The sequence below is a fragment of the Callorhinchus milii genome, unplaced genomic scaffold, assembly GCF_018977255.1.
Source record: "Callorhinchus milii isolate IMCB2004 unplaced genomic scaffold, IMCB_Cmil_1.0 Scaffold17, whole genome shotgun sequence".
NCBI lineage: Eukaryota > Metazoa > Chordata > Chondrichthyes > Chimaeriformes > Callorhinchidae > Callorhinchus > Callorhinchus milii.
In genome coordinates this window covers 12,398,007-12,423,388 of record NW_024704758.1, presented here as the reverse complement: position 1 = coordinate 12,423,388, position 25,382 = coordinate 12,398,007, and the positions used below count along the sequence as shown (strand labels likewise).

The 25,382-nt window shown below is 38.9% G+C and overlaps 1 protein-coding gene across 2 annotated transcripts in view; it reads left to right on the top strand.

Moving 5' to 3' along the window:
• prmt3 (protein arginine methyltransferase 3) overlaps nucleotides 1–14,308 on the top strand; it is a 35,701-nt gene extending 21,393 nt beyond the window's left edge. For both annotated transcript variants that reach the window (XM_042341525.1, XM_007887699.1), the window contains exons 12-16: nucleotides 193–380; nucleotides 1,808–1,894; nucleotides 6,418–6,468; nucleotides 6,690–6,777; nucleotides 14,129–14,308. In XM_042341525.1, coding sequence (XP_042197459.1) covers nucleotides 193–380; nucleotides 1,808–1,894; nucleotides 6,418–6,468; nucleotides 6,690–6,777; nucleotides 14,129–14,238 — 524 coding nt within the window. In that variant the 3' untranslated portion in view covers nucleotides 14,239–14,308. The remainder of the gene's footprint in view (nucleotides 1–192; nucleotides 381–1,807; nucleotides 1,895–6,417; nucleotides 6,469–6,689; nucleotides 6,778–14,128) is intronic.
• Nucleotides 14,309–25,382: the final 11,074 nt, after the last annotated feature.

Below are 25,382 nucleotides of genomic sequence, written 5' to 3'. Positions count from 1 at the left end.
TGTTCATATTAACACAAACTTATTTTTTTAAAACTATTTATTACTTTGTGCAAGAATAATTCAATTCTTTTTGTAGAATTACTTGCCAATTACTTGCCACCCATCTCCTCTTCACCATCTTTATTAGAAGAGGTAAATTTAAATGCGGTGATCAAATGTAAAATCAATACATTTCACTCGTTTGTTTTTCAGTATACCCTGATAAGTGCACAATTAGCCTCGTAGCTGTGGGAGATGAAAAAAAGCACAATGACCAATTAGGTTTCTGGGATGATGTGTACGGGTTTAAGATGTCCTGCATGAAGAAAGTGATTGTTCCAGAAGTTGGGGTGGAAGTGCTGGATCCAAAGACCCTCATCTCAGAGCCCTGCATCATAAAGGTACGTGTCTCGGACAGCAGCAACATTTGTGTGACATGATGAGCTGAAGGTGCCCAAACCGCATGTGTTTATCCACAAAGCAGGAGAAACAGTGAGGGCTGAATTCACAAAAATGCGCCACTCGATGAATCAGTGGGCGGTTGGAGCCCTCTGATATCAGATCAGCTGTCAGGCACGGCAAAGATCTGCTAATCCGTGTGTTGTGCGATGATGTGTCATCTTTTAGTGTGTCAAGAGAACAATCGGCCACAGAAACGCTGCAGTATAAACAGAGCTTTGCACAGGTGTCAATGAAGCATAAAAATGGAAATTGATTTCTGCTTACTGCAGCATTTCACATTGTTGAGCGCAGATGAGATTCCGAAGGGTGTTTGGTGACTGTTGCAGTGCTGTAAGCTTGGATGCTAGGAATTTTTGTTTTTTTAAAAAAAGGAACTACCGTCATTAATAACATGGAACAAATTGTACTTATTTTTCAAATGACCCCTTTGTCATTTGAACCTGCCAACCAACCCACAAATGAAAATCGCCGTGTTTTATGTGACGAGCAAGTCAGACCCTCATAACAGTTACTTTGATTGATAAGCAGAGGAACCAGTATTCCTACCCAACATTTTGTAGTTATGAAGTTGGTTTCAGTTCTGTTCTTTGAGTTCCTCTGTACCAGACACAAGTCTTCAACCAAGACGACAGGCACAGTACAAAGGGGTGGGGGGAGAGCTTGTCTTGTTCAAAATATCAAGAAATGTACATACTAGAATTTCTGTAATTTTTATTACCTGCCGAAGGTCTTTGAACCGATCGTGTAAGGTTACTGACTGGGGTCATCCCTGTTCTGTGGAGCCCATGCTCCAGAATGACTCAATTTAGAAGAGGCAGGTAACTGGAGGGAGTGGTGGTAAATCATGTGCTGCATTTTCTAAGGACTTCCTTTTTGGTGTGGGAGGCTTTCCTGATGAGCAGAACACCATTCTCCAATTGCAAAATCACCTGTCCCCGATTATTATGATGACTTTTATTAGTAGCTAATTGTAACCGACGCTGCTACAGAACTTTTATTGTATCAGTTCTTTCAGAAATAATCATGCACACAGCGGGACATTAGGCAAAGAATCAGCAGTTTTGTGAAAATCCAATTTCATTAGGTGAAAACCTAAATGTAGGCAAGAAAATTCCCATTTAATATGTAAACTAAAGTACATCCAAAATAACACATTTCTAAATGACAAGTTCATCCCCACAAATATTCTTTCGTACACCTTTATCTGTATAGTTTTCTATCATTGTTTGTTGTGCTAGTACGAGAGGTTTGATTTCTGGTCTTTTGCTTCTGAAGCATGTGCTTGGCCAAACATTATGCTTTTGTTCTGATGTATTATCATGTAAACGGATATATCGAAAAAGCTTATTTTCCCATTGCCTTTCAGATCATAGACTGCAATACTGTACGAATTTCTGATTTAGATTTCACCTCTGAATTCTCTCTGACGATAACTGAAAAAACCCTGTTTACAGTAAGTTGGTTAAATTTTACTTCTTGAGTTTGGCTACATCTTATGTATAAAATACACTTGATTTTATACAAGCTGCTGAATTAATTAGAAATCAATTGATCCGTGAAGTGTTGCATTACAGTTATGTATTGGCTGTATTCATCAGGCAATAATGCTCATGTTTCAGTATAGCGGTGCTGTTGTTTTATAAACTCAGAAAAGCCATTTACTTTCATTACCGTCTTTGGTGGAAGTGGAATTTCACCTTTGTTTTAAACTCTTTGCTCATTGATTCACTGATTATACTCCACTTTTAATAGAACTATCAACTAAACTAGCAAGTTACCGTGCTTTATTATTGACACAAATTTAAGAGCTGTTTAGGCATGTCTACGTAAAACTGTGGTGATAATGTTTATGAAATGCTTCTCCAATATCAAGGGCTCCTCCGAGACCATTCAATTAGAAAATAATCAAACATTCTGTTGTAAGGAATTGTGTCTTAGATATAGTAGTTGGCAGTACATCTTGTGTGACATCTGAGCAGCTAAAATCTGCTGTTGTGAAAGGAAAGGAAGACAATTTGAGAAATTAATAATGCTTCCATGCATGAGGTTGACATGAACACAGTACATAGAATAATGTTAGCTGAAAGCCAGTTGGATTAGGTTGCTTTTGGCTGAAATTGTGGTGAATATTCTGTAGTTCATAAAACAGGCCTTTTTACTTCTCGAAACATGGGCTGCCTTTGCTTTGTCAGATGTGCTTGTGAATTAGATTGCCTCCAATCAATTTTTGTTACTTCTATTGCTTATCCAGCTAGCTGCAGTCTTAGTTTAGTCAAGACAGAAACCCGAACAATATAGCTTGACTCGCTGTGTTACCGCCAAGCAGAATATTGTGTAAAATTTAAGGATAGATAATAATAATAAAAATAATAATCCTTGCATTTGATATATAGCGCCTTATCACGTCTCCGAGACGTTTTAAAGCGCTTCACAGAATATACTGTGAAGTGAATTGACTGTCTGTTCTGTGGGCGAAAGATGTGCTGTGTTTTGTTCAGAGGATCACTGGAAAGCCTCCTGCACAGATCGCAAGTGTTTAATCTCCACGCTCGGGTAAACTCCATCAAAAACACATTACCCTCCCACTCTGGTGGCCAGCTGCCTAATTGTATCGGGTCCAAACATGCACTGCTGAAGCATGATAGGAATGGCAGTGGTTGGTTGTAGGGAGGTGGGGGATGGTAGGGAGAGAAGATAAATTACACTGTACTGATGATAGTGATGATGATAATTATTAATGTTTTCACAGCATAGAAAACTGGCTGCCATTTCCTTGGCTGGTTTCTCAGTATTAATGAATCTTGTCTATTGCTTATCCATTTCACATGATGTATGCGATTCTCTGCTTTGCCTTTCCTGAGTGCTATATTGCTGACCGCTCCCAGTATTTTATCTGACAGGGTGGAGGCTAAAAATGCTAATTAAATGAGCATTACTTAATGACTCGGCCTTCCTTTCAAAGAAATGTTGTTCGGTTTTTTTCAGGTGTTCAGCTCCCACTGGTTTTAACTGTTCTTCATTTCATCTAATTAGATTTACTAAGATCACACAGCACCAGTTCTTGTAGACGAGCTATCAAATGCAATGTAACACCACACCTAGTGAACGAAGCAGAATCATTTTTATATCAATTATAATTTTTTAAATTTAAATAATTTGAGATGACTCTATCTGAAACATATCTTCCGGGCCCGAGATTCTACCTGGTCTAATAATAATAATTACAGATAATAATATATAACCCGTTAGAACGTTTTGTCTCAAAGCTAAAGATCACATCGAATTGTGGGATAATAAATCCAGGCTTCATTTGGAAGCTTGTAAAATAACCAGCTTTAAATTAATACTGAATTTAAGGATTTTCCACAATTCAGGACACTGTTAGATTTTTAAGAAAAAACAGACTTGTAAGCTGCGATTAGGCATTTTTGACTCATCCCTTAGGTGAAGGAAACATTTTTCAGGTGTTGGAAGGCTAGAGACATAGTGCATGGAGGCTCATGCCTTCCAACTCCTAAAAACACTCCCACCAAACCATTTCCTTTAATATCGGTTTAACGGTGCGTCGAAAGATTGATTGAATATTTTTTGACAAATCTTTTTTTTTTGGGTGGGGTGGGGTAGGGTAGGGATTTATTTTCAATTGTTTTGCGTTGAGAGGTTCCACTGTCGAGCACAGTCGATTGATACGGGAAGCCGTTTGCACAGAGCTAAAGCCTGCGTGGGTTGAAATTATCGTGTCACCCGTGTAGGCACAAGTGTGCTTTTGTGGTGGCACTAACGTCACCGAAAACGCAGCAGGAGTTCTTAGCTGCCAGTTGCTATGGTTACATCTGAGGATGCCAAGGATGAGTGCACAGCCATTTTTAATGGCTCATGGCTTGTGTGAGGGAGTAGTTTGTGGGTAGGATATTGCCTTGTTGCGGTATAAATTCCGTCTCTCACATGCCTGTAAGATGACATATATTATCACACAGCGTTTGGCTGAATAAAGTTGCATCAGGCTGTAATTCGCAGGAGTTAACCGGCATTTTGCTTTACTGATTTGTCGGTATCTAGATCGTTACATTAAGCCACAGGCATTTATGAGTTTTAAAATTATACATTCACTGCACTTAACCCACGAGTGGGACTTTTATGGTTGCATGCATTTAAATCTACAAATTATAATTTCAATTGCGCAAACAATTACTTTGTCAGATATTGCACGATACAAAATGGGCATTTATGGTTGAAAATTAAACTGAATATCGAAAAAGCCAAAAAGACAAACGGCAACTAAAATAATAATGCTGAACTTTTTTTAAAAAAATAAGTAGTTCTGAAGTTGCCATGTTTTATGCGATTTGTTTTTTTGTGTGTTGGATCTGTCGGTAGCAGGCTGTCTGTTTTTTTCCCCCCTGAATGGAATTCATTTATTTTCATTTTTGGAGAGGATTAACAGTCTTTAGTAACTGCAGCTGTTGGCACTTTATGGCACTCAATTTATTTATCCCTGACCCATGCTGTTTTCTTCTGCAAGGTGTTTATTGAGACTCAAAGAATGGATTGCACTGAACACAAGCAATGCCACCGCCCCCCAATTGTGTTTTGTTAAAGCTTCTGCCTGGGTTGCTCTACTGCTGTTTACCTGGCAGTCACCATTTGCTATTTTTGTAGCTTTGTGCTGTTTGAGAGACTGGATGAAAAATGACCAACGCTCGAGTCCATCAGCCTCGCTCTCTTGGGAGCTGTGGAAGTGAAAGTGGCGCAGACGGTAGTCACTTGTCTCTCATCTTCCCCCGCTTAACATTTACTGTGAGGGATTGTCAGTGTAAGAGCAGACTGCACTTCATAGACTGGTTCTTACTTTAGACAAGCCCAAAGAGCATGATCTGTGTGCGGATGGGGTGTGGGGGAAGGGAGGGCAGGGTATTGATTCTTCCAGTTCTGTAACTGAGAATAATAACGTGCTTTTTCAGACACGATTCAAATTCATCAACTCCTGTCACAGAATTTCATCCCATTGTGTTGCACAAGCCTTGTCCAATCTGACTTGTCCATGTCAATATAGCCTGATTTGCATTAATCTCTTCTGTTGGTGGATTAAAAAGTGCCACGGTGATTAAAAGCAACAAACCCCAGGAGATGACTGTAAATTTATAACAATTATATCAACTCTTTCTATTTTCTCAACTCATTTCCTTGATAATTCATCTTGCATTCGATGTACTTATCCAGCATCTAGATAGCATTTTCTCAACCTTACTAATGCACTGTTTTGTCATGCTGTAATATACTTTCTGTAGTTTCTGTAGCATTTGGACCTGTTTTATTCTGTATGAGTGAATTATTTTTGGATAAATATGATCTTAAATTCACTAACTAACTATAAATGAAACTAGAAACTGCAAGATTGTGTTATGGACCGGCCTTAAATTTCTTCCATACTGTGACAGTAAACTGCTCTTTCCACTTTAACCACATTCACCTGTCAAAGGTGATTTGTACATTAGCAGCCATGCTGATGAAATTATTATTTGCATTATGTAACCTGATTTCATTCTGACAAACAGCCTGAAGGGTGGGGCAGAACTGCATGAGATGGTTCCCATCAGTCAGAGCGGGGGAAATTAATTTATATTGTACGTAGGGTAGTGATGTGTTTTGTATTATATAATTATAATTGTATAATGTATTCATATAATATAATTGAATGATATAATTCAAGCTATCCTTCGAGTCTCTGTGTTGGGAAACTGATCTGCTCTGATGTCATGTTACTTTTAAAAAGTTAAGTTTTTAATCATGATGGGAGAGGAGTTTAAAAATGGACATTTCGCCAAAATACACACAACTTGAAATGCTAAGTATTTTACATCTAGTCGAGAGTTTTTAGAAAGAATTTCAAATAAAAATTTGTTTGTCATTTGCCCTGCTGCTTGCCTGAGGGTATACATGATCTGCTTCTTGACTTCTTAATAATTTTATTTTCAGGCAATTGCCGGCTACTTTGATATTTTATTTGAGAAGAATTGCGAAAATAAGGTAAGGGCTATGGTTCTGCTTGTGATAGAACTAACTGTTGGAAAAGTGCCGTTTGCTTTTTTTAGTTGCCTGTAAGTGTTTTGATGAAGGAATATCTGTCCCCTTGCTGTTGTAAAACGGCCATGTAATTTTCTCTGAGTGGGATTTTGTGTAGAAGCGTAGAGCACCATGCTGTTAGAAATCTTGTTTTTCATCAGATGACTTTGAACTCTGGATTTCAGGTCATGTTCTCCACTGATCCAAGAAGCACCAAAACACACTGGAAACAAACTGTGTTTCTTCTGGAGCAGCCAGTCTCAGTAAATAAAGGTAATTTAATTATCCGGCACGCACGATATATAGAGGCAATATACTTGCAAAAGTGCACGGCTCTGGAATGAGAGCAAATGCTCCTATCTGAAGTGCCGAGGGGTGAGTTACTTAGCTAAAATTAAACCCTCGTATCTATTGAATTTCCTATTACAATGTGAAGTTCTCTTGTTCTTTTCTTTTCAATTTAGCTTTTTTTGTCCTTGTAATTACCATTAAAAACTGTTTAAGGTGACTTGAATTTATGAAATATAAAACAGATGCTCTATGCCAACATCTGTTTTTAAAAGAAAACAGATTAAGAGCAAAGAAATGACAGTAGGACAAACTAAGACTTTGGCAGTGAACCCCAGAGTGCATTTGAAGCTTTATATAGTAAGATTTGTGTCTGTGAATGGGTTAAACCACATTGTTTTAATGTGACCTCGGTAGCTTGAGAAGTCTTTACGAGGCACATAAAATGCAGCAAAATTAATTGATTAATTGAATAGTCCGATGAAATGTAGTCAGATTTCCTTTTGTTAATGCAATGACTTGAGGGAGAAACATTGACGTTTTCACTGTCAACAAATTTCATCGATTTAAAAGTCTTAAAATCTGGAAATGAAGGCTGGCTGCGTGATAACAATTGGAAATAAAATCATCCTAGTGCTACGCACATAGACAAACACAGACAACTTTCTCAGATGCCTGCATTCAAGAAACATGTCAATGACAAGACCTTTTTATTTTCTATGGGAGAGTTTCTCTAACTGAAGCCTTCCACTGCTGTTTCATGAGACATCAAATTAGCACTTCAAAAGAGCATCCAAGTAAAATAAACTCCTGTGGCTCAATGAGTATCGGGTCCAAAATAATTGAAATGATTGCACCAAGTAGGCAATTTGCGGAAGATCAGCTACACTGATGCACGAGCCACGCAGTCGAGTTTGCAAGGACATTAATACCTGCAATTTGCGCCTCAGATGATGCTGAGCTTTGTGGGTCAGCAACATGAAGTTACACTACTGGCAGCACCCACATCCACCCGACTCTGCTCCACTTTGCCTAAAGCCCAGTTACATTTTAATATTTTATAATCTACTTTGAATATGTTTTAGTTGATAGCTACCATTTGGAGTGCCCCATAGTTCTGCCTCTAATAAAGTGCAATGTATCTTTAGTCCTGAGAGATTGCACAGTATACTGCGGTTTGAATATTTACTATCAATAAAGCAGTAAAACAAACTTGTCAGGTTACTTTCACAAGTCAAGCTTTTTCGTTGTAGTGATTTGGTTTTAGTTTTCACATTCACTGCCTGTGAATTAGGATTTTTGTTTCAGTTTGACGTCTGGGGTTGTATTGATTAACATGTACTCAATGGGGAACGAAGGATGAGATGGCTTATTGATAGTTCTGGCATGTCTAATGTTTTTTTCTTTTTTGGGCCATTTTCAAATGATAATTGCTATAATGTTCAAGTACGCTTCCCATGATCTAATTATAGAAGTGGATTTTGAATTGAACATGCATCCTGAATAGAGTATATTTTTCCACTCTGAAGCACAGCTTTGATCTGAATATCTCTCTCGTGGCATTAGTCATTTAATTGAGATTTTACATCCTTCATTGGCTTTGTGCCTGCCCACTGTTTCACTTAAATCCCAGCTTGCCACAAGATCGCAATACCCCTTGTTGCTTAGTGATGCATATGTAGTGCTGCCTATAATGTTTGATGCCTCTGCAGTGTACTCTCTTGTGAAGGTCTCGATCAGTGTTCTTCACACCGGGAGAACAAGTTGTGGTCGCTGTCTCTTTAGTATGGATTTCAACAGCTTTCTAGTCTTTTTAATAATTTCCATTTCCACGTTAATTTGAATGCAGCAATACTGTGCGATGTACTTACAGCCGCAGGGGTGCGATAAGACAAGAGTGACGAAACTAAGCCCCATTGAGACCCTGCACTCTGTGTACAGAAGCAGCAGAGATGCGAAAAGCATCAGTCATTTTATATCAAGATGACATTGACAAATTGCTCTGATCAACCCCTGTGTTATGCAGGTCCTGTTAAATCCAGCGAGGAGAATATCTTCTGAAAATGTGCTACGCACACCCACCCATCCAGGGAGCAGATGAGGTTGCCTTGTAGCCTGTGAATTAGCCCATGATTGTTTTTTATCTAGTCGTTTTCCGCTAATTTAAGTTGAAGGGTCGAACTCTGCGGAAGATAGATGTGCTTTTCTTTCTTGGATCACTCTTCCCACAGTCACACTGATGCGTTTTAAAAGTGGAGAATTTATATTTTTTAATTGCAGGCATCGATCTTAATTTAATGTTTTACTCTTAATCAAAACCTTGGCATAGATTTTCTCTTGTGTTTTAAAACACACACACACATGCAGTGTCTGTAATTTCACATTATCCTTCGCATGTCAGCAGACCTGCCTTGAGCAGTGTTTGAAAGTCAGTGCTTTCTCTTTTGAAGGAATGGTCACTCTGGAAGGTGGAAAAACCAGGATCCATTGAGGATTTTGACGATTGATGATTTGTTCCAAAGCAGCCACATTTAGTCTGCAAAACCTGATGACCATGTCAATATTACACATTTCAGGCACTTGCTGTGTGAAATTGATAAACTCCCAGCCGCCCTTTGTTTATCTTCTTTCCTTCTCCACTTCTCTGCTGAAGACACTGACTCTTGTTGAGTTAAGGTTCCACTGGCGCCAGCAGCCCATGCTTTGCCCCTGTGGCCGTTCTTCATGTATGAGCTCAGACAGTGATTATCAGCAGGCAATTTTAACGGGACATTGCAGCCAATTTTCTTACTCTACATCCCCATGTGCACACTTTCCAGCAGGAATTACTTAATAGCATTCGGCAGCAGGGATGCTGCCTGATGCTCTGGGCTGCTACCTGCATGAGGGGCGCTATTTAAATGCAAGTTGTTGTTGATGTTCTCTCCCTTCCTCGGTCCTTGCTCCAGGATCAGGGCCCCAAGTCCAATGATGTTTCCCCCTTACAAAGGAATATCAAATGCCTTCACCCATGAAACTCAGTAAATTTGCCAAAGATACAATATCTGTTTGGTGATGTAATTTGCAGTCACTGGGATAGGTGTAGAATGAAGTGATCACAAACTTAAAGGCCGTGATTATTCAGCCGGAGGAGCGGGTAAGGAGAAGGACCAAGGTTCAGTTTCTGTCGAGTTTGGTGTCGAGGGAGGGGAACAGAATTAGCCAACTTTTGTGCTTTTGATTGCTATATCTGTAGGCGAAAAGTGTGAACTTGGATGACCTATTGGATGAGGATGCCATTTGGTAAATTGGTTGAAATGTGAAATCTGACAATTGATTCTTGCATTCTCTCATTCCACAACAGTTAAACAAAGCTGATCCATAAGTCACTTTACAATCTTACCTGCTTACCCTTCAACCAACACCAAAAGCATTATTGAACAGCTTAGAGAGAGTAGCACACACAGTCTAGGGGTGACAATGCCAGATAATTGATGCACTACAACCTTTATTTTATTGGGTGACCTAGTATTGAAGGGCAGGTAATAAAGATGCTATTTGTCACTCAAAGTGGCACTGTTGGCGCTTGTAGCTGAGAGATTACCTTCGTCCTCACTGTCAGTAATGTCCTCTTACATTATAATTACAACAAGATGCAAAATAAGTAATCTCTATCAACACCTTTTATTTTTTTTATCGCTTTCTCTGAGCGAGGAAAGCCACTGCTTTCCTTTTTAATTCTCGGTAATTTGCTCTATTTATTGAGTGGATCTTGCTTACTTTCACTTTGGAATTGGATTTATGTAATTGAAATTGATCCAAACACGTTCACATTCATGATTTTGCTTAATGTAGTGAAACGACCTGCTTCCATCCTTGGCAAATTGGCTTTTGGCCATTTTTAGAAGCTAAATGACTGAATTATTTTAACATTCTGGTGGTCACCTATACAAGTCTCTGCTCAGCAAATATGTTGGTTAATCTTGGAATTTCAGCCATGACTGCATTTTAAATAAGTACAGAATTTTTTTTTGGGGGGGAACAATAAAATCAATTGGAACAATTTGGGGAAACATCTGCCCACTTCAGAAACCTGGCTGTATTAAATGAGGAAATCAAGCTGCAAGGTTATTTTCAAATCCAAGCTGGGATTTTGGCTGCATGGATTCCGATCATAGATTTCTAACCTTGGACGGTTATGCACAAGGAGAGGACATTTGGCTCATCGATCCAGTGCAGGTGCTCACTCTTCCATTGGAGCTACCTCTCCAACATCCTGCTTTTCTTTTAATATTCTTCCTCTTACAATGTTAAATCTAATTCTCTCATGGGTTTGGCCTTTGAATGCCATTTCTAAATAGATTATTTGGGTAAACCAGACCTAATCCAACCACTTGTTCTTGTTCCAGAAAATTATTTGTTGCTCCTTTCTCCTTCCCCATGTATTTACTTTCACTGTTTTAGCATTTAGCTATATAATGGTGAATCGCATTGAAGTACATCAAGAATCGGATTCAGTGTACACATCAAGGCCTGTATTTCAGTAGGGTTCCCATCATCATCCATCTGATCATTTGCTTGTTTAGAAGGTTGGAATTTGACTTCTTTGCTCCACCAGAATGTTACGCAATTAGTTAGTGAAGGACTACCACTATACTAGAAGCACAGTTTGTAATTCCCGCATTGAGAAACTGGGGAATTTGAGTGCGCAATGAAACATGTAGCATCTTATAGTTTACACTCGGTGCGTGTGTGATGTTTAAACCGTTGCTCCCAATATGTCGATTCAAGGCAGTCGGGTCTGCTACAGTTGTTCTGTGAGTTGAGTAAAATTGGAGATAGAAACACAGATGGAAGGTGTCGTGAGCGAGATGGAAATCACAAGAGAGGAAAAGATCCCAAAGAGCAGAGAGACGTGTGTGTGTGTGTACACACAAAAAGCCTGCCACTGCCTAATTGACACAGAAGCGCAGAGAAACACACCAGTTATTTGTTGCCTTACATTCTTTCCACTGCAATGCTTTGGTTTGACAAAACTATAAACCTGAAGATATCATATTTCTCTAAAAGAAAATCTCAGAACCTTGTGCTGCAGAAGCCACTTTTCTATAAACCATCTGAACTCCATGGGGAACCAGTTAAGATGAAGCCTGTTCAGACCCACAAAAAAAGTACATTACAATCTTTGGTGCACTGCACCAGCTGAGAGTTCTCAGACTTTTCTTCTGGACTGAGAATCAGGATCTTTCTGAAACAAACCATGATTTTTCTCGGGCAAAAGAAAAATAATGACTACAACAACAACAACAAGATTCCATTTATAAAGCGCCTTTCACGTCAGGAGGACGTCCCAAGGCGCTGCACAGTTGGGTCATGACCCGAGCAGGGGGGAAATGGTCAGGGTGAGGGGAGGGAAGGGAGGGAGCGAGGAGGGGGAAGAGAGTCGAGAGGGGAGCTGAAGGCACGGTCAAAGAGACTAAAATTGCTCCTGCATTTTAAAACAATTTCTAATGCTTCACAAATGTCAGGATTTGTGCATTATAATGAAATAACATTTCCATTAATAGTGTTGTCATTTCTGTCCAATTTGCTATATGATGAGCTTTGATGTTGTTTAGCCACTGCCAAACTTGTAATATTGTTTTCTCAAAGCAATTTTCATATGTCAAGAACTGCATGTAATCCCTAGTGGCAAGTGTTGACTCATACATGGCCTTACTGAGTTGTTGCAGTTTATTAATTCTCCACAAAATTGATTTCCTTAACGGAACCTAAAGGCGTTTATATAAAGATGCAATCATTGCTAGAACAAAACAATTCACCTTTTAAAACTTTTGGGGGAGTCATTGCATTTTGTGCTCATCAGGACGTGGGATTTTTTTAGTGCTGTAAAATGTTATCATTTCAGCCATAAGTGACAAATTAGTATCGTTTAAAACTACTCCTTAAAATTAGAGAAGACTTTCACCTCATTTGTCTTGGGCTTGATTCGAACTTGGGTCGAGAAGTGAAAGTTCAGTTTGCTAATCCAGTGTGCTGCCAATCCTGTATTCCTGGCAGGGTCTTTATTTGTCCTGAAGCTGAATTTAATGACCCCAGTGCTGCACCAGTGCAGATAAAGCTTAATTTGGTACAGACTGGGGATGGAACCTAGGACCTTCTGTTGTGCATGGCATACCAACACACTGTATGATGTATTATCTCTGTGCTCTCAGGCGACACTCAGATCCACCCACTAACTATTCAGTTACGTTTGTATAACAGACATTTACAGCAAATCCATTTTATTGCAAAGTTGTAATGGTCAGAGCTCTTCCCTTACAGCCGATCCAGCAAAGAAATGTCTCTGTAATCTCTCGCTAACCAGCTTGTAAAAATCATGGCATGTTTACCACACAGAGCCATATTGGCCCATGTTTCAAATATGCAAATCATTGTGTTTCTTTTTGCACTATTTCGGGAAAAAAACAGTTTCTCTTTAAAGGCTTGGAAGTGATTTAAAGCAGTGCCTTGGTATGTCAGCTGTTACTGAACTGGAAGGGATAAACAAAACTGTGAAGAAGCACTTCTATTATAAAGAACAAACAGTAGTTCATCATTCTGGCGATGCTTGCATAATTAAGTAATTATCTCAGTAGACTTTTGCTTGCTGATATGTGTTTTATTGTCACCATATGATTTTGATAGCCATCTGTTTATGAACAGTAACAGCACATATGATTTACTTTCTCAAAGAACTTATACATTCTGCTTCTCACTTCAGAGTTTAAATGATCCATTTAATCAAAAATGTTAATAGTGGTAAATAGTGATCTTACGCAATAAATAGGCTTGCAGAATGTTAGAGTAGCAGAATTTGTATGTTTATAGTATGGATCAAACTATGTTTGTGTGTGACTGTCCTATCATTTGTCATAGAGATGTCTCAAAGAGGTTCACAGAATATATTGTAAAGTGGAGTGACTGTGTATTTTGTGAGTGAAACAAAATACACAATCATTATGTCTAATGTTTAATAAAGAGACTGCTTTGAAACAAATAACATTTTCCACATGAGGCTCTTGGCAATAATACTTAAGAAATATTTAATAATTATTCATCTTTTAATCCGTTTGTCTACAAAATACACAGGCACTACATTTTGCAATGTATCTTGTGGAGATCTTTGAGACATCCTCCCAGCATGAACGGTGCTGCATTAAATGTATTATTGTTATTATTAAATGTAAAGATTGTTTAATCCTGCCCATTGGCTTTTGGCATTCTCACCAACACATCCTACTCTTTGCATATTGATTTGTTTCCCCTTTGGGTTTGTTTCCATCAATGTACAGTAATATATTTCTGTTTTCCTTAGGTGACATCATTCGAGGGAAGGTTACCTGTGCCAAGAATAAAAAAGATCCTCGGGCCCTGGTTATAACAATATCGTTTAACAACACGAAGCAGACTTATAGTATACAGTAAAGATTCTGTGCTCAGATGTTGCAGGTCTGCATACACCTACTTGCTATGTTTGAATAAATGTTTGTCAATATGTTTGCATTCATGGTACCAGTTGTCCTCACAATGCATCAGAATGGAGAATGGTATTTGGGGACCATGATTTATTTTGTTTATGAATGAATAGATATGGTAACACACAAATACTGAAGGTGCCCGTAAATCCAGATCTTTTATGGATTATGAAGAAAAGTATATATGGGTCCTCATTGATAGTTCTATGAATATCAAGTATGTAGACTGTTCAATTTGGTGGGACTTTTTATTTTGATTTAATACCAATAACTGTTACAAACAAAAAAAGTTGTTTTCCTATTATCTATGATTTCATGGAGTTTCATCTCCTCTCTCTGAGAAGCCATCTCTATTAGTTTTAGAATATTCCCTAAAAACAGTTAAAATTAGTGAATCTATCTCAACCCCGCCCCCCCCCCCCCTTCCACTGCTGTTGATCGAATGACAGATTGACGGACAAATGCTTTTGTTACGCACAAATAAATACATGTGTTCAATTTTTTTTATCAATGTGCAAAATATTAAATTCATTCAAAAGGGCAGGGAGGGGGGAGACAGTTGGTACTAAATGGGAGCATTAACATTGGAAGCATGAAATTAGTAAATGTAAAATTACATTTGGAATCCACTGAGTTTTTTCACGGCAGGAGTTTCCCCCAAATTATTTGCCCTACCTGAGGTATGTTTTGATTTCACACCCATTTCGTAACAGTATTGACAAAAATAACATAGCAACAGCCTTTCGGACCTAATAATTTATTTAATTCAAGTAAAAGAGCCAACATTACCTTTTTTTTTAATAGGGAGGGGGAAAGAAAGAAGGCGAAAGGAGCAAAGTGATTGCAACTGCAGTGACATTTGTCCTTTTTAGACTGATAATTTATACAGATGCAACCTGGTCCAAATATTGTCATACCTCAGCGCATATAAGCAGACAGATGGAAATTTGTGCATTGCCATTCATCACCATATGGAATTCAGAAAGGATGTTCCATCTATGTAAAATATTAGCTTCTTCCTTGGACTGAAAGTTGATGAGTCAACAGAAACTGTGCGAAAATACATTTTTAATGGCTGGATGATATTTGGGCAGCATCTCCTACAAGGAATCAAAATGGTTTAATAATTGCAGTGACTGAAATAAAGCTCAAGGGATAAGTTGTTTGTTTAGCAAACATTCCTGCAAATAATCTAGACCGGTGTATACAAACAGTAGATAACTATATGAAAATACATCTAACTGTGATGTATGATTACGGATAATACTATAACAGATTATCTTCATGGGTTCATTAAATACAATGTTAAGTGAGGGATTGCAATTCTGTTTGGACTTTTGAAATTTGTAAACAGAATTTTTTTTGACTAATTTCACTGGCACGCCAGTGCAGTGTTACAGAGTGTTTGCTGACAGTTTTCGCAGAGAAGCCAAATGGAATTGGGTAATTGCCTGAAAAGAAGGCTGTTCGGAGCATATGTCATAGCCTGGGAATTAGTGAGAGGCAGATGGAGCAGGGTGGTGCATAACGTCTTGAGAGATTTTACATCCAATGCATGTTATTTAAGCTATATCCTCAAGCTCCTTCAATGAATTAGCTGGGAAAGCCTCTGCATGAAGTGAAACTAAACCATACAGATAGCAAAGCGCCCTTTTCTTTTTCGAGTTAGCTGAACATCACGGCTGCCCAGTTGACCTGAATATCAATGGGCTAATGTGGAAAAGGTCAGAGAGGATTCCCCTGTTTGTGCTTCTGTGCTGGAAACGGTGTGTCTGATTGTCAAGTGAAAAAACACAAGATCAGGCTCGGTTGTGATGGCTGCCATGGTTCAATAGTCTCCTAGCACTCAATGTCTAGGCTCAAGCATGAAGAATATCTACTGGGTGAAGTACCAGTGGATAACCAGCACCTTTGAACCATACTGCAGCAAAGTCTGTGTCTTCAGGAGGAGAGAAAATCGGAGGGTAATAAATCTCCTCAGCTGAGTTGGGTGTTAAAATAATTTGATTCAGCATCATTATTTTCCTTTTTAAACCACGTGGTAATTTACAAAAGTGTTGACCAGTATTTCTTTGTTACCGTGATCTTAATATTTCGCAGCTGCTGCTTTTGTGAAAGAAATGAGTACAGTTCGGTATGAATGTTAGAGAATTAAAGAGGTCAAAACTAGCATGCACCTTCACTGCGTCAAGAGCTTAGTATCCTTCTCAAGAGCATCTATATTATCAAAACTAAAGGGTGAAAGAGTTAACGATAAACCTGTTCTTAATCTTTACTCTTATAGTTGAACATTCACTAACTACAATTTCGTAGAGTTTTAAGGGAGTGTTTCAGAAAAGTTTCAAACTATATTTTATTCTGTAGTCTTGAACAATGGTGTTTGAGATATTGCTCACTGGACCTATTGATGAAATAGTGGAAATGCTTTTTTTTACCACAAAACCATTTTTTATTTCCTTTGAATTGAAAGTACGTGGTTTATATATTTCCCCTGTTTTTTATGTAGTATTTTGTTAATTGAATTTACAAATGGCCAACTGCATTATTGATCTGACTGCAAATATTTACTTGTCTACATGAAACTTTGATAGCTTTTCATAGTTTGGTCATAAATCACTGATGTCATTTGTATTGGAAAAAGTAGATGCAATCTGGCATGGCAAACAGTAAGAATGACCGGTTGTCAAGTTTCCTTTGTATTTGACGTCCGTTATCCTGTCAGTTTCAAGTCCGCTTGTGATAATCCTTCGTGCAACAGTATATTAGACATCATACTTCACTGAACTTAACGCCTGATTCACTGTTACTATTTTGTTTCCTGTAGGATAAACCAGTATGTTCAGATAGATTGTCAGGGAAATATGACATTGATGTATACAGTTCCAAGTTAGTTTAGATCTATTAAGCGCATGAGTGATTCAGCCACAATTCCACATAAGTGCCTTGATGAACAAGAAACCAGTTCCATTTTAAGGATTTATGCTTGCAACTGTTATTTTGATGCATGCAACCCACTCATTTAACCCAACATTGATGATCTTGGATATTTCATATGAACTAATTGGAAGAATACACAGCGGTGAGTGGATAATGATGATGTTTTAATGACGGATAAATGCATGGGTAAAAATTATTTTGTTTTGGTTTAAACCAANTGAGCGAGGCTTTACCTAACTTGTCAATATGCCAGCCATTCCATTCCAGCACTGTGTTTCAATGTACTGAACCATTTCCGAATGCTTGACTGCACCTTACTTTTTTAGCCTTGGAGTGCTTTTTTGCTTTCTTCGTGTCAGGCTTATGAAAAGGAGCCAAGGGGGAGAAATTCCGCTGGGTTTTCTGCTGAACATGATTCTTAGCATTTCAGGGGTATTATTTTTTTGAAGAAAAAGAATTTACAGGCAAAGGCTTCAGGATTAAGACGAAATTTCCTTACGAATTGTCCAAAATGTGCACAAACTGAAATGTTAAGAGTAAAATCAAGCCCAGACCAAGAAGGAATTTCTCCTATCGTGTTTGAAAGTCCTTGTGAAAATCTGAGCCCTCTGCCAGGATCCCAAAGATTACCTTGGGGGTGGGAGAGGTTCTTTCAGTATTTCTCGTTAAAATGGAGTTAGTGATGTGTATCATTCTCCGCATCTCACTAAAGAGAGAATGAGAAAATGATCAGAGCAGAATGGAAAAGACGTGGGTGGAATTTTTTTAATATAAGAAAAACTCCAAGATATTCCCAACTTGTTAATAAATAGGAAAATGAATCGGAGGATAACTGGGGAAAAAAAAGTTTTTGAAACAAATAGGTTGAATCATCAAAGAGCAACTATTGGAAGTAAAAAAAAGAAGAAAATGTGAAGTGCAATGCAGGCAGCAATGCAATGGCAGGTGATCTCTAGTACCTTTTATTCCTATAATTTAATTGTCATTCTTATTGTGCCTTAGGCTTGAATTTTGTTTCGCTTTTTGAAAACAAAAAGATGAGTAAAAGTACAACTGAATAATTGCAAACTGATCACATAGATGATAAATTTCTATTTTCTCTTTCCTCTGGCTGAATTTAGTGTTTTCAAGCCGACATTGCAGTTTGCACGGCTCATCAACAATTCAAACATGAAAGTTGAATTGCTAACTTAACCGTTTTACAGAATCAATTGCAATGCAAAGTTGTCTCTCCCTATTTCCAGAAACTTTGAAAAACATAGCTCTTCTGGCCAAGATCTTTTAAGTCTTCCATTTTCTTCCTGGTGTGCACCTCTGTATTTTGTCAAGTCCATTGAGATGTTTTATAGGAATGGTTTTAGACAAATATAAGTTGTTGATGGAAATGTTTTAGAAATTATGCCTGTGAGAACATGTGACAAAAGTTGCTTACAGGTTACGAATAGTGGACATAACCACATTATAAATGAGTGTGCTGCTCATCAAAAAGGAAGAACTGATGAATAACAGAAGGCTCTGCAATTCATCTTACACAATAATGGGATATTGAACACACCACTGCAGACAGTCAGTCCATAAGGATTTCCTTGTCTTATTTACTCTTGCTTTATCACAATCTCTCTCTCTCTCTCTCTCTCTCCCCTCGCTCGCAGGCTGGCTCACGAGTTGTTTAAAGTAAAATGAACCTGCTAGTGTTCCTATAATTTCCTTTTATTTATTTTTTTCCTTGGGCCTAGGTCCCGTATGTGTGTTGTACTTGATAAGATTCATTGGCACATGACTAGACCATGGGATTTTGTACTTTGAGCCAATGATCCTTTGCAGTGACCAATTCTCATGACCTCTGTCTTTGCTGTCTTCCATTATTACATGGAATAATACCTGGGCTGCTGTGGGAGACAAGTTGCTAACTCTGTCTTTTCATGCAGGAAAATTACATTTACATTTTAATCCCCAATTACATTTTAGAACAAAATGCAAAGTGTGTTCTCACACACCTATCTGGCAGGTTTGCACGTTCTATCTTGTGAACACAACCCGCAAAGCAGCCTGTGTGATTGTGTGTGCCAGTGTCAGTGTGTGAGAGGGTGGGTGCGTATGAATCTATCCACCTGGAAGTCTCCTTGCTGCTCACTTTAGAAAACAAAAAGGATCACAAGGGATCACTGGAAGTCTCTTTGCTGCTCACTTTAGAAAACGAAAAGGATCACAAGGGACACACACACACACAAGCGAGCCAAGCAGTGTCTATTAACCAGCAGCTCTTGGTATGTTGAACAAGTCCCAGGGGGCTGAGGAGCTACTGGCCTCACAGCTGGGCCTGAAAACTCCCCAGTTTCAGCCTGAGACCCTTGTGAATTTAAACCAACTTAAAAACCCTCTTACATTCAATAATTGAGATAGGGCTCCAACGTTCACTGCAGGCTGCTTCCTCACACACAGCTCAGTGCGCAGTTACTCTATATAGTCCTGATAGATGCCTCTATATAGTCTGATATTAACAGTGACATCACTATATATAGTCTGATATTAGCAGTGAAGCCAAAGCCCTAAAGGGTAGGGTGGTCCTAACTGGACAAGCAGTGGGAAAGCTTGCCTGAAAATAGAGTTGGGATGATAACAGTACACTTTACTTCAGGGGAAATGGCCTTACTAGATAAATCTTCCATCCTATTACATGTGGAGCTGAACTTCAATCAAATTATAAAGAAGACTATACCAAAAATAGGCAATCTAACATTTGGAAGGATATAAGTTGTCTAATGGTGTATGACGATAAGAACATTTTACCACTGGGATTTAAATGTCACAGATTTGAATATAGTTTTAAGGTGCTCACAGGAGTATTACATACAAATCATTTTAACGAGGAGAGGTTCATGGAGTAAAACCAAGGACAGTGCATATGCATTAATTTGAGAAAGTTAACTTTTCTTCAGTGTTATAATGCCTGGAGAAGTTTCTTTGATTTTTAAAAATGTTAACTGCTCAGATAATACCCAGTGATAAAAATTATAAGCTATCAGAATTAATTGTTTATCAAGTAACAGCCTCAAAATATATCGCGTATTATTAAAAAAATAATTGATGGGGAAAAGAAAAGTGTGCTAAATGAATTAGTTATATAATTGCATTATGACCAATATAATGAATGGAATCTAGTCTCTGAACACTGGGGAGTAATTGCTGTAAAGTGAAACTCCTTTAAGGGTCACTCCTTACCTATCTCAATGGGGTGAACTTAATTTTTCTCCTAAAATAAGATTGATTTTGCCTGTAGATATTCAAGTCGTAGAAACCCGACTCCCAACTCAAAGGTGCAGCAAGAGTGTAAGCGACTTGAAGGTAACTTGGATGTCAATGTACTTGCCTTGCTCGGCACCTCAGCTGCATGCAGTATCAGTGGCGTGCAATCATTCATTAACCATATGCTGCAAATAACCATGTGTTGTACATTCTGCATTCAGTTGGTAAAAATGCAAATGTTTTAAGAAGAAGCCTACACAATTTATTCCAAAAATGCAACTAGAATTTATAACTTTGTGTATATATCCGTATCTCTTTCTTATATTATATTATATATACATATATTGACCAATTTGCAAGCTATTTGCCACAAGAATCCAGTTACACAGAGAACGTAGTTTTTTTTGTTGTTGCTATTTTTGACATCTGATTCTGTTCAGCACCATCTGCCCTGGAAGCTGAAGAGAGTGTCAGTACGTATTTAGGAAATGAATGGCATTTCAGAAAGTAACTGCTTGGGTAGCGATGGAGTGAGTGTCAAAGTCTCATCAACTGAACGCCCAGTGTCTGTCCAGATGATGCTTTCCCAGTGCTATTCTCTGCAGTCAGGCACCAATCTCATCAACTCTCCCAGCGGAAACTATGGAGGAGAGCAAAGTTAGACCACGCTAAAATGCAGATATGCAAGTGGGTTAAACAGTGCCGGGTCACAATGCAATGATAAATCAATATTGCAATTTTTAGAAAGTATTTCAGGCAAAAATACGTTGAATCGCATTGTGCAGATTTTGAGCAGTCGCCCCCCAACCGAAAAAAGCAATTCGCCTTAGTATTTTTATTGGTGGTCCACGTGGTCTTACGCAAAGACCAAACAGTCAACTCAACTTGCTCGTTTATCGAATGAAAAGTTAGATTCCTTATCACATACGCCTTTGCATTTTTAAATGTCTGCAATTGCTGTGTTGTCTGCAGTGTTGGGTCACAGTGTTATCGACGAGAAGATAAGGTATCAATACGCATTCGAAAGCGGCGGTGTCTCTGAACCAGTTCATGTGCATCGATTGGGGTTAAAACATATATGGGATTATTGTGAAGTGATGTCCCATAAAGATCTGGTTGGACGGAATCTAAGGCAATGTGTGACCTCAAAGTCAAACGGGTACCGATTACACTGGAACACTTGTCCGTGGTGAAGAACATGTTTATGGGGGGGATCGTAATGGAGCTTGAAGTATATAAATCTATTGATCTATTTGAAACAAGACATGAATTTGGAAATACCTGATCAAAATTCCGTTTCGGCGCTGTAATTTTCTGTGGATTATTCCGAAGATTTGGTGCACCGAACTTGAGGCCAATTGCTTTTTTTCTTTTTTTTAAAAAAAAAGCTGGTTTCAATATTTTGAAATGAGGAACATCACGAGAGATAATTTGTGGGGAACGTATTTTCCCATCAGTGTCGAGGGCGATGGTACTTGGATTGATGAATCTTAAAGCGCAGCCTTGTGCGAAATTTTCTTGTTCTGACATGCAATTCTGGCTTTCTCAGTTGATCATATATTGCTATGAAAAACAATCATATTCAACCCATTTGGCAGCTGCAATCCAGTCTTTGAAGTTTGGATTAATAAACCTGAGTGGAAAGTGATGAATAACCAATAACGTGTTAAATATGGTGGATCCATAGAGGCAGGAATTGTTGAATTCTATGTTTTATGCATTTAGGATCTTTTCAATCGTATTCCTCTGCCTTTACGCTTAAAACCACCGTACGATACGAAATGTTTTAATTCTCGTAGACAAAAGAAAATCTAATGACAGTGGAGTTCAATAATACTGAGGAGGGTCATTCTGATTTCACGTATTGCAATTAATTTCAGTCCTCTTGACGACACAACGGACCATATTTCGAATCAGTCTGTATTTCATAACATGTTTTTCAAAATGTAATGCAAAGTGGTACTTATCCGTAAATTAACTTCGAGGAAAAACTATGCAGATAAACGTGAATGTAGATGCATTCAGCATACAGTTGCACCTTAACTTACCCTGAATGCACCCACACGAAGTACTATTTGGAAAGCATTTGTTTTATGGTGGAGCGGGGGCGAGAGAGTGGGAGTCTAATGTCTAGTTTTGCAATAACATTGGGAAAATCCTCAACTTTATTGGGTACCTTTACAATGGCAAATGATTGAGCTCTCCATCGACACGTGCGAGGCTGTGTTAGTTCGGTGATAGACAGGTGAATGGTACACTGTTACTTAATTAATACACATCTCATCATCGAAGAAAACATTTTCTCGAAGCAAATAGGTATTATAAATGAGGTTGAATTGTCCCCACATCATTTAGGATAACGGATGTATCATAAGGACCTGAACATACTGACTTTAGTGTTGTCACGTGTACTAATAATTTATGTGCAGTTGTGTAATTAACTTACTACCCCCCCACCCAAAGAAGGTTCGTAACCACAAACCTTACGAAGCGAATAGACCTGTGTTTATCTCACCAGATTGAGTGTGCAGTGAAATCGCAAAGCACAACTGTACAATCAAAAATAAAGAAAGATAATTGCTTATGCCTCAAATATAATTCACAGATAAATATAGGGTTTTAAATACTTATTTGAAATTCAAACGACGTGTTTTGGGACAAAGGAAGCTTCATTGCAATCCCATCTTCATCATTTCCCTTATTTTGAACAAAAAGGTAGGTTGGGTATTGATGAAATCAAATGTGCTGAAGGGCCTCTATCTAATCCTCTTTTGTCATCTATCATTTACATCCTTGAATGAATGGAGGGAGGTTCAAGTACTTAACATCAGAAATAAACAGAGCGTATGATAATTCCTTGTTTCGTGAAACATTGGGACTTAATACAGAATACAATTCAGCTCGTCAATAATTGACCTTACCAGCTAGCAACCCGGAATGTTATTTTTNGTTCATGGATATCATCCCTTTTCACAAGACAAAATATTCGTATCTCAACATCAGTCTCCTGTTTTGTATGAACTGCAATTAAAATTTGAGGGAAATTGTGAATTTAGTTTGCGAGCAGCAGAGACATATTGAGTTGGGTTTAAGCATTTTTGAATATCTGACTCTTGATAATAAAGTACTAAGTTCACGAGATTTTGCTTGAAATGCCAGGTTCTGTTTAATAATAATCCTTACGTTTGATAACATGGTGACGTTGATGAAATTGTTCGGTTGTATTGTGACCGGATCCAAGTATGTGGTGGAACATTCATTTAACTGCGAGCAAGAAATCATAGGAAACATTTTTGCGGTAAAGCATATTTGTCCAACGTTTTCGATATTTGTTATTGCTTAAACCCACTTTCAGTAAAGATAGAGTAAAGGGAAGTTTACCCACAGAAAACCTCTAGGATTTCAGTCCCTTTTTAGACTCTCTGGCCTGGACAGGGTCTGATTTTTAAGTAGCTCAACGGACAAAGCGACTCCCGACAAAATCAATTGCCGTTATTCATCTTTGACAAAGTAATTAAGACCGTAAGGGTTGTTAATTCACTCTGGAGCGGCGAGTTAGTGATGGGTTCAGATCTGAAGTCCGTTCCGCTTCACTGTGGAGAGGTGATTAGCACAACTGCTCAACGTGGGGCGATCGTTGCGACAGAATGATCTCTCAGTTTCGGTTCCCAGCTTTCATTCTCCCGTCTTGGGAAGTCGCACACCTGCCCGCAAAATGCCGGTTGGTTTCGCTCAGCCTCACGCTGGACGCTGATGTCAGTTGGTGAAAATGCCTTCTCTGCAACCATTGGTTTCCCAAAATAGTTTGCTGCAAGTGTACATGCTTCTGAGTCAACGCAATTAAGTGCGTGGGGCGTGTGAGCTTGGACTGATCACTGGGTACCAATTGCAAAACGAAGCGTTTGAATATATTTGGTGCAGCCGAACGCAATTCCAAATCGTGGTTGCAGCCACAAATAGGACGTGGGAGGAGGAGGGGGGGGTAGAAATATTCGAGAAGTATCTCCAAACGTGCTGTGTGTGTCCGCTAGGTCACTGCGTTATTTGTGATCTGATGGCATTTCATTGTAATGACAGTATACGCACTGCAGCAAATGGAAAGAGGATGTCCTTTAATTCTTCTTTTTTTTTTTTTGGAGGGTGGGGGTGGGTAGGCTGGGAGAGGGGGGGGGGCGACTTGTCCTTGCAAATCGAAATGCAACTTCTTAAGATTACGTTCAAATCTTGAGCGAGGGGAGTGAGTGGCCATTCCTAATAATCACATGGAGAATTGCGAGGAAATAGTATTAGTAACATTGGGATTCTGCATCTGCAAATGCTGATGTTTTGCGGGCATCGAATCGAAGGCCTGAATTTGTATGTATTGCACACAGTACTGCATAGCTCTGCCTTTTTTGTGTGTGTACGTGTGTAGGGGGGGGAGGGGGGGGGGGGGGGTGCGTTCAAAGCATTTTTTAAAGCATGAGACCAACTTTACATGAACTCTGTTGTTAGGTAAAGGTATTCGGGGATATGGGGCAAGGACGGGTAATTGGAGCTGAGGTACAGATCAATCATGATCTTATAGCATTGGCTCGAGGGTCTGAATGGCCTCCTCCTGTTCCTATGATTCCATGTTTACAGTTGGTCCCCCCTAGTGGGCCATACTGTGAGACTGAAAGGCGCTTTACCCGAGATAACTGCGGGCAGTTTAACACAATATTGTGCAAACACAATATCCACAGCAAACCGATCGGCGCCCACAAACGTAACCGAGCTACAGGGAATTGCATGTCGCCGTTGGGCTCAGGTGAACGGAGAAGATGGTTTCAAGCTGAAACACAAGCTCACAGGGTCGTTTGGGATTTTGATGGAGGGCTCCGACGGCCTTGTGAATGTTGGGTAGATGCAGAAGTTCAAAACCCTTGGAAC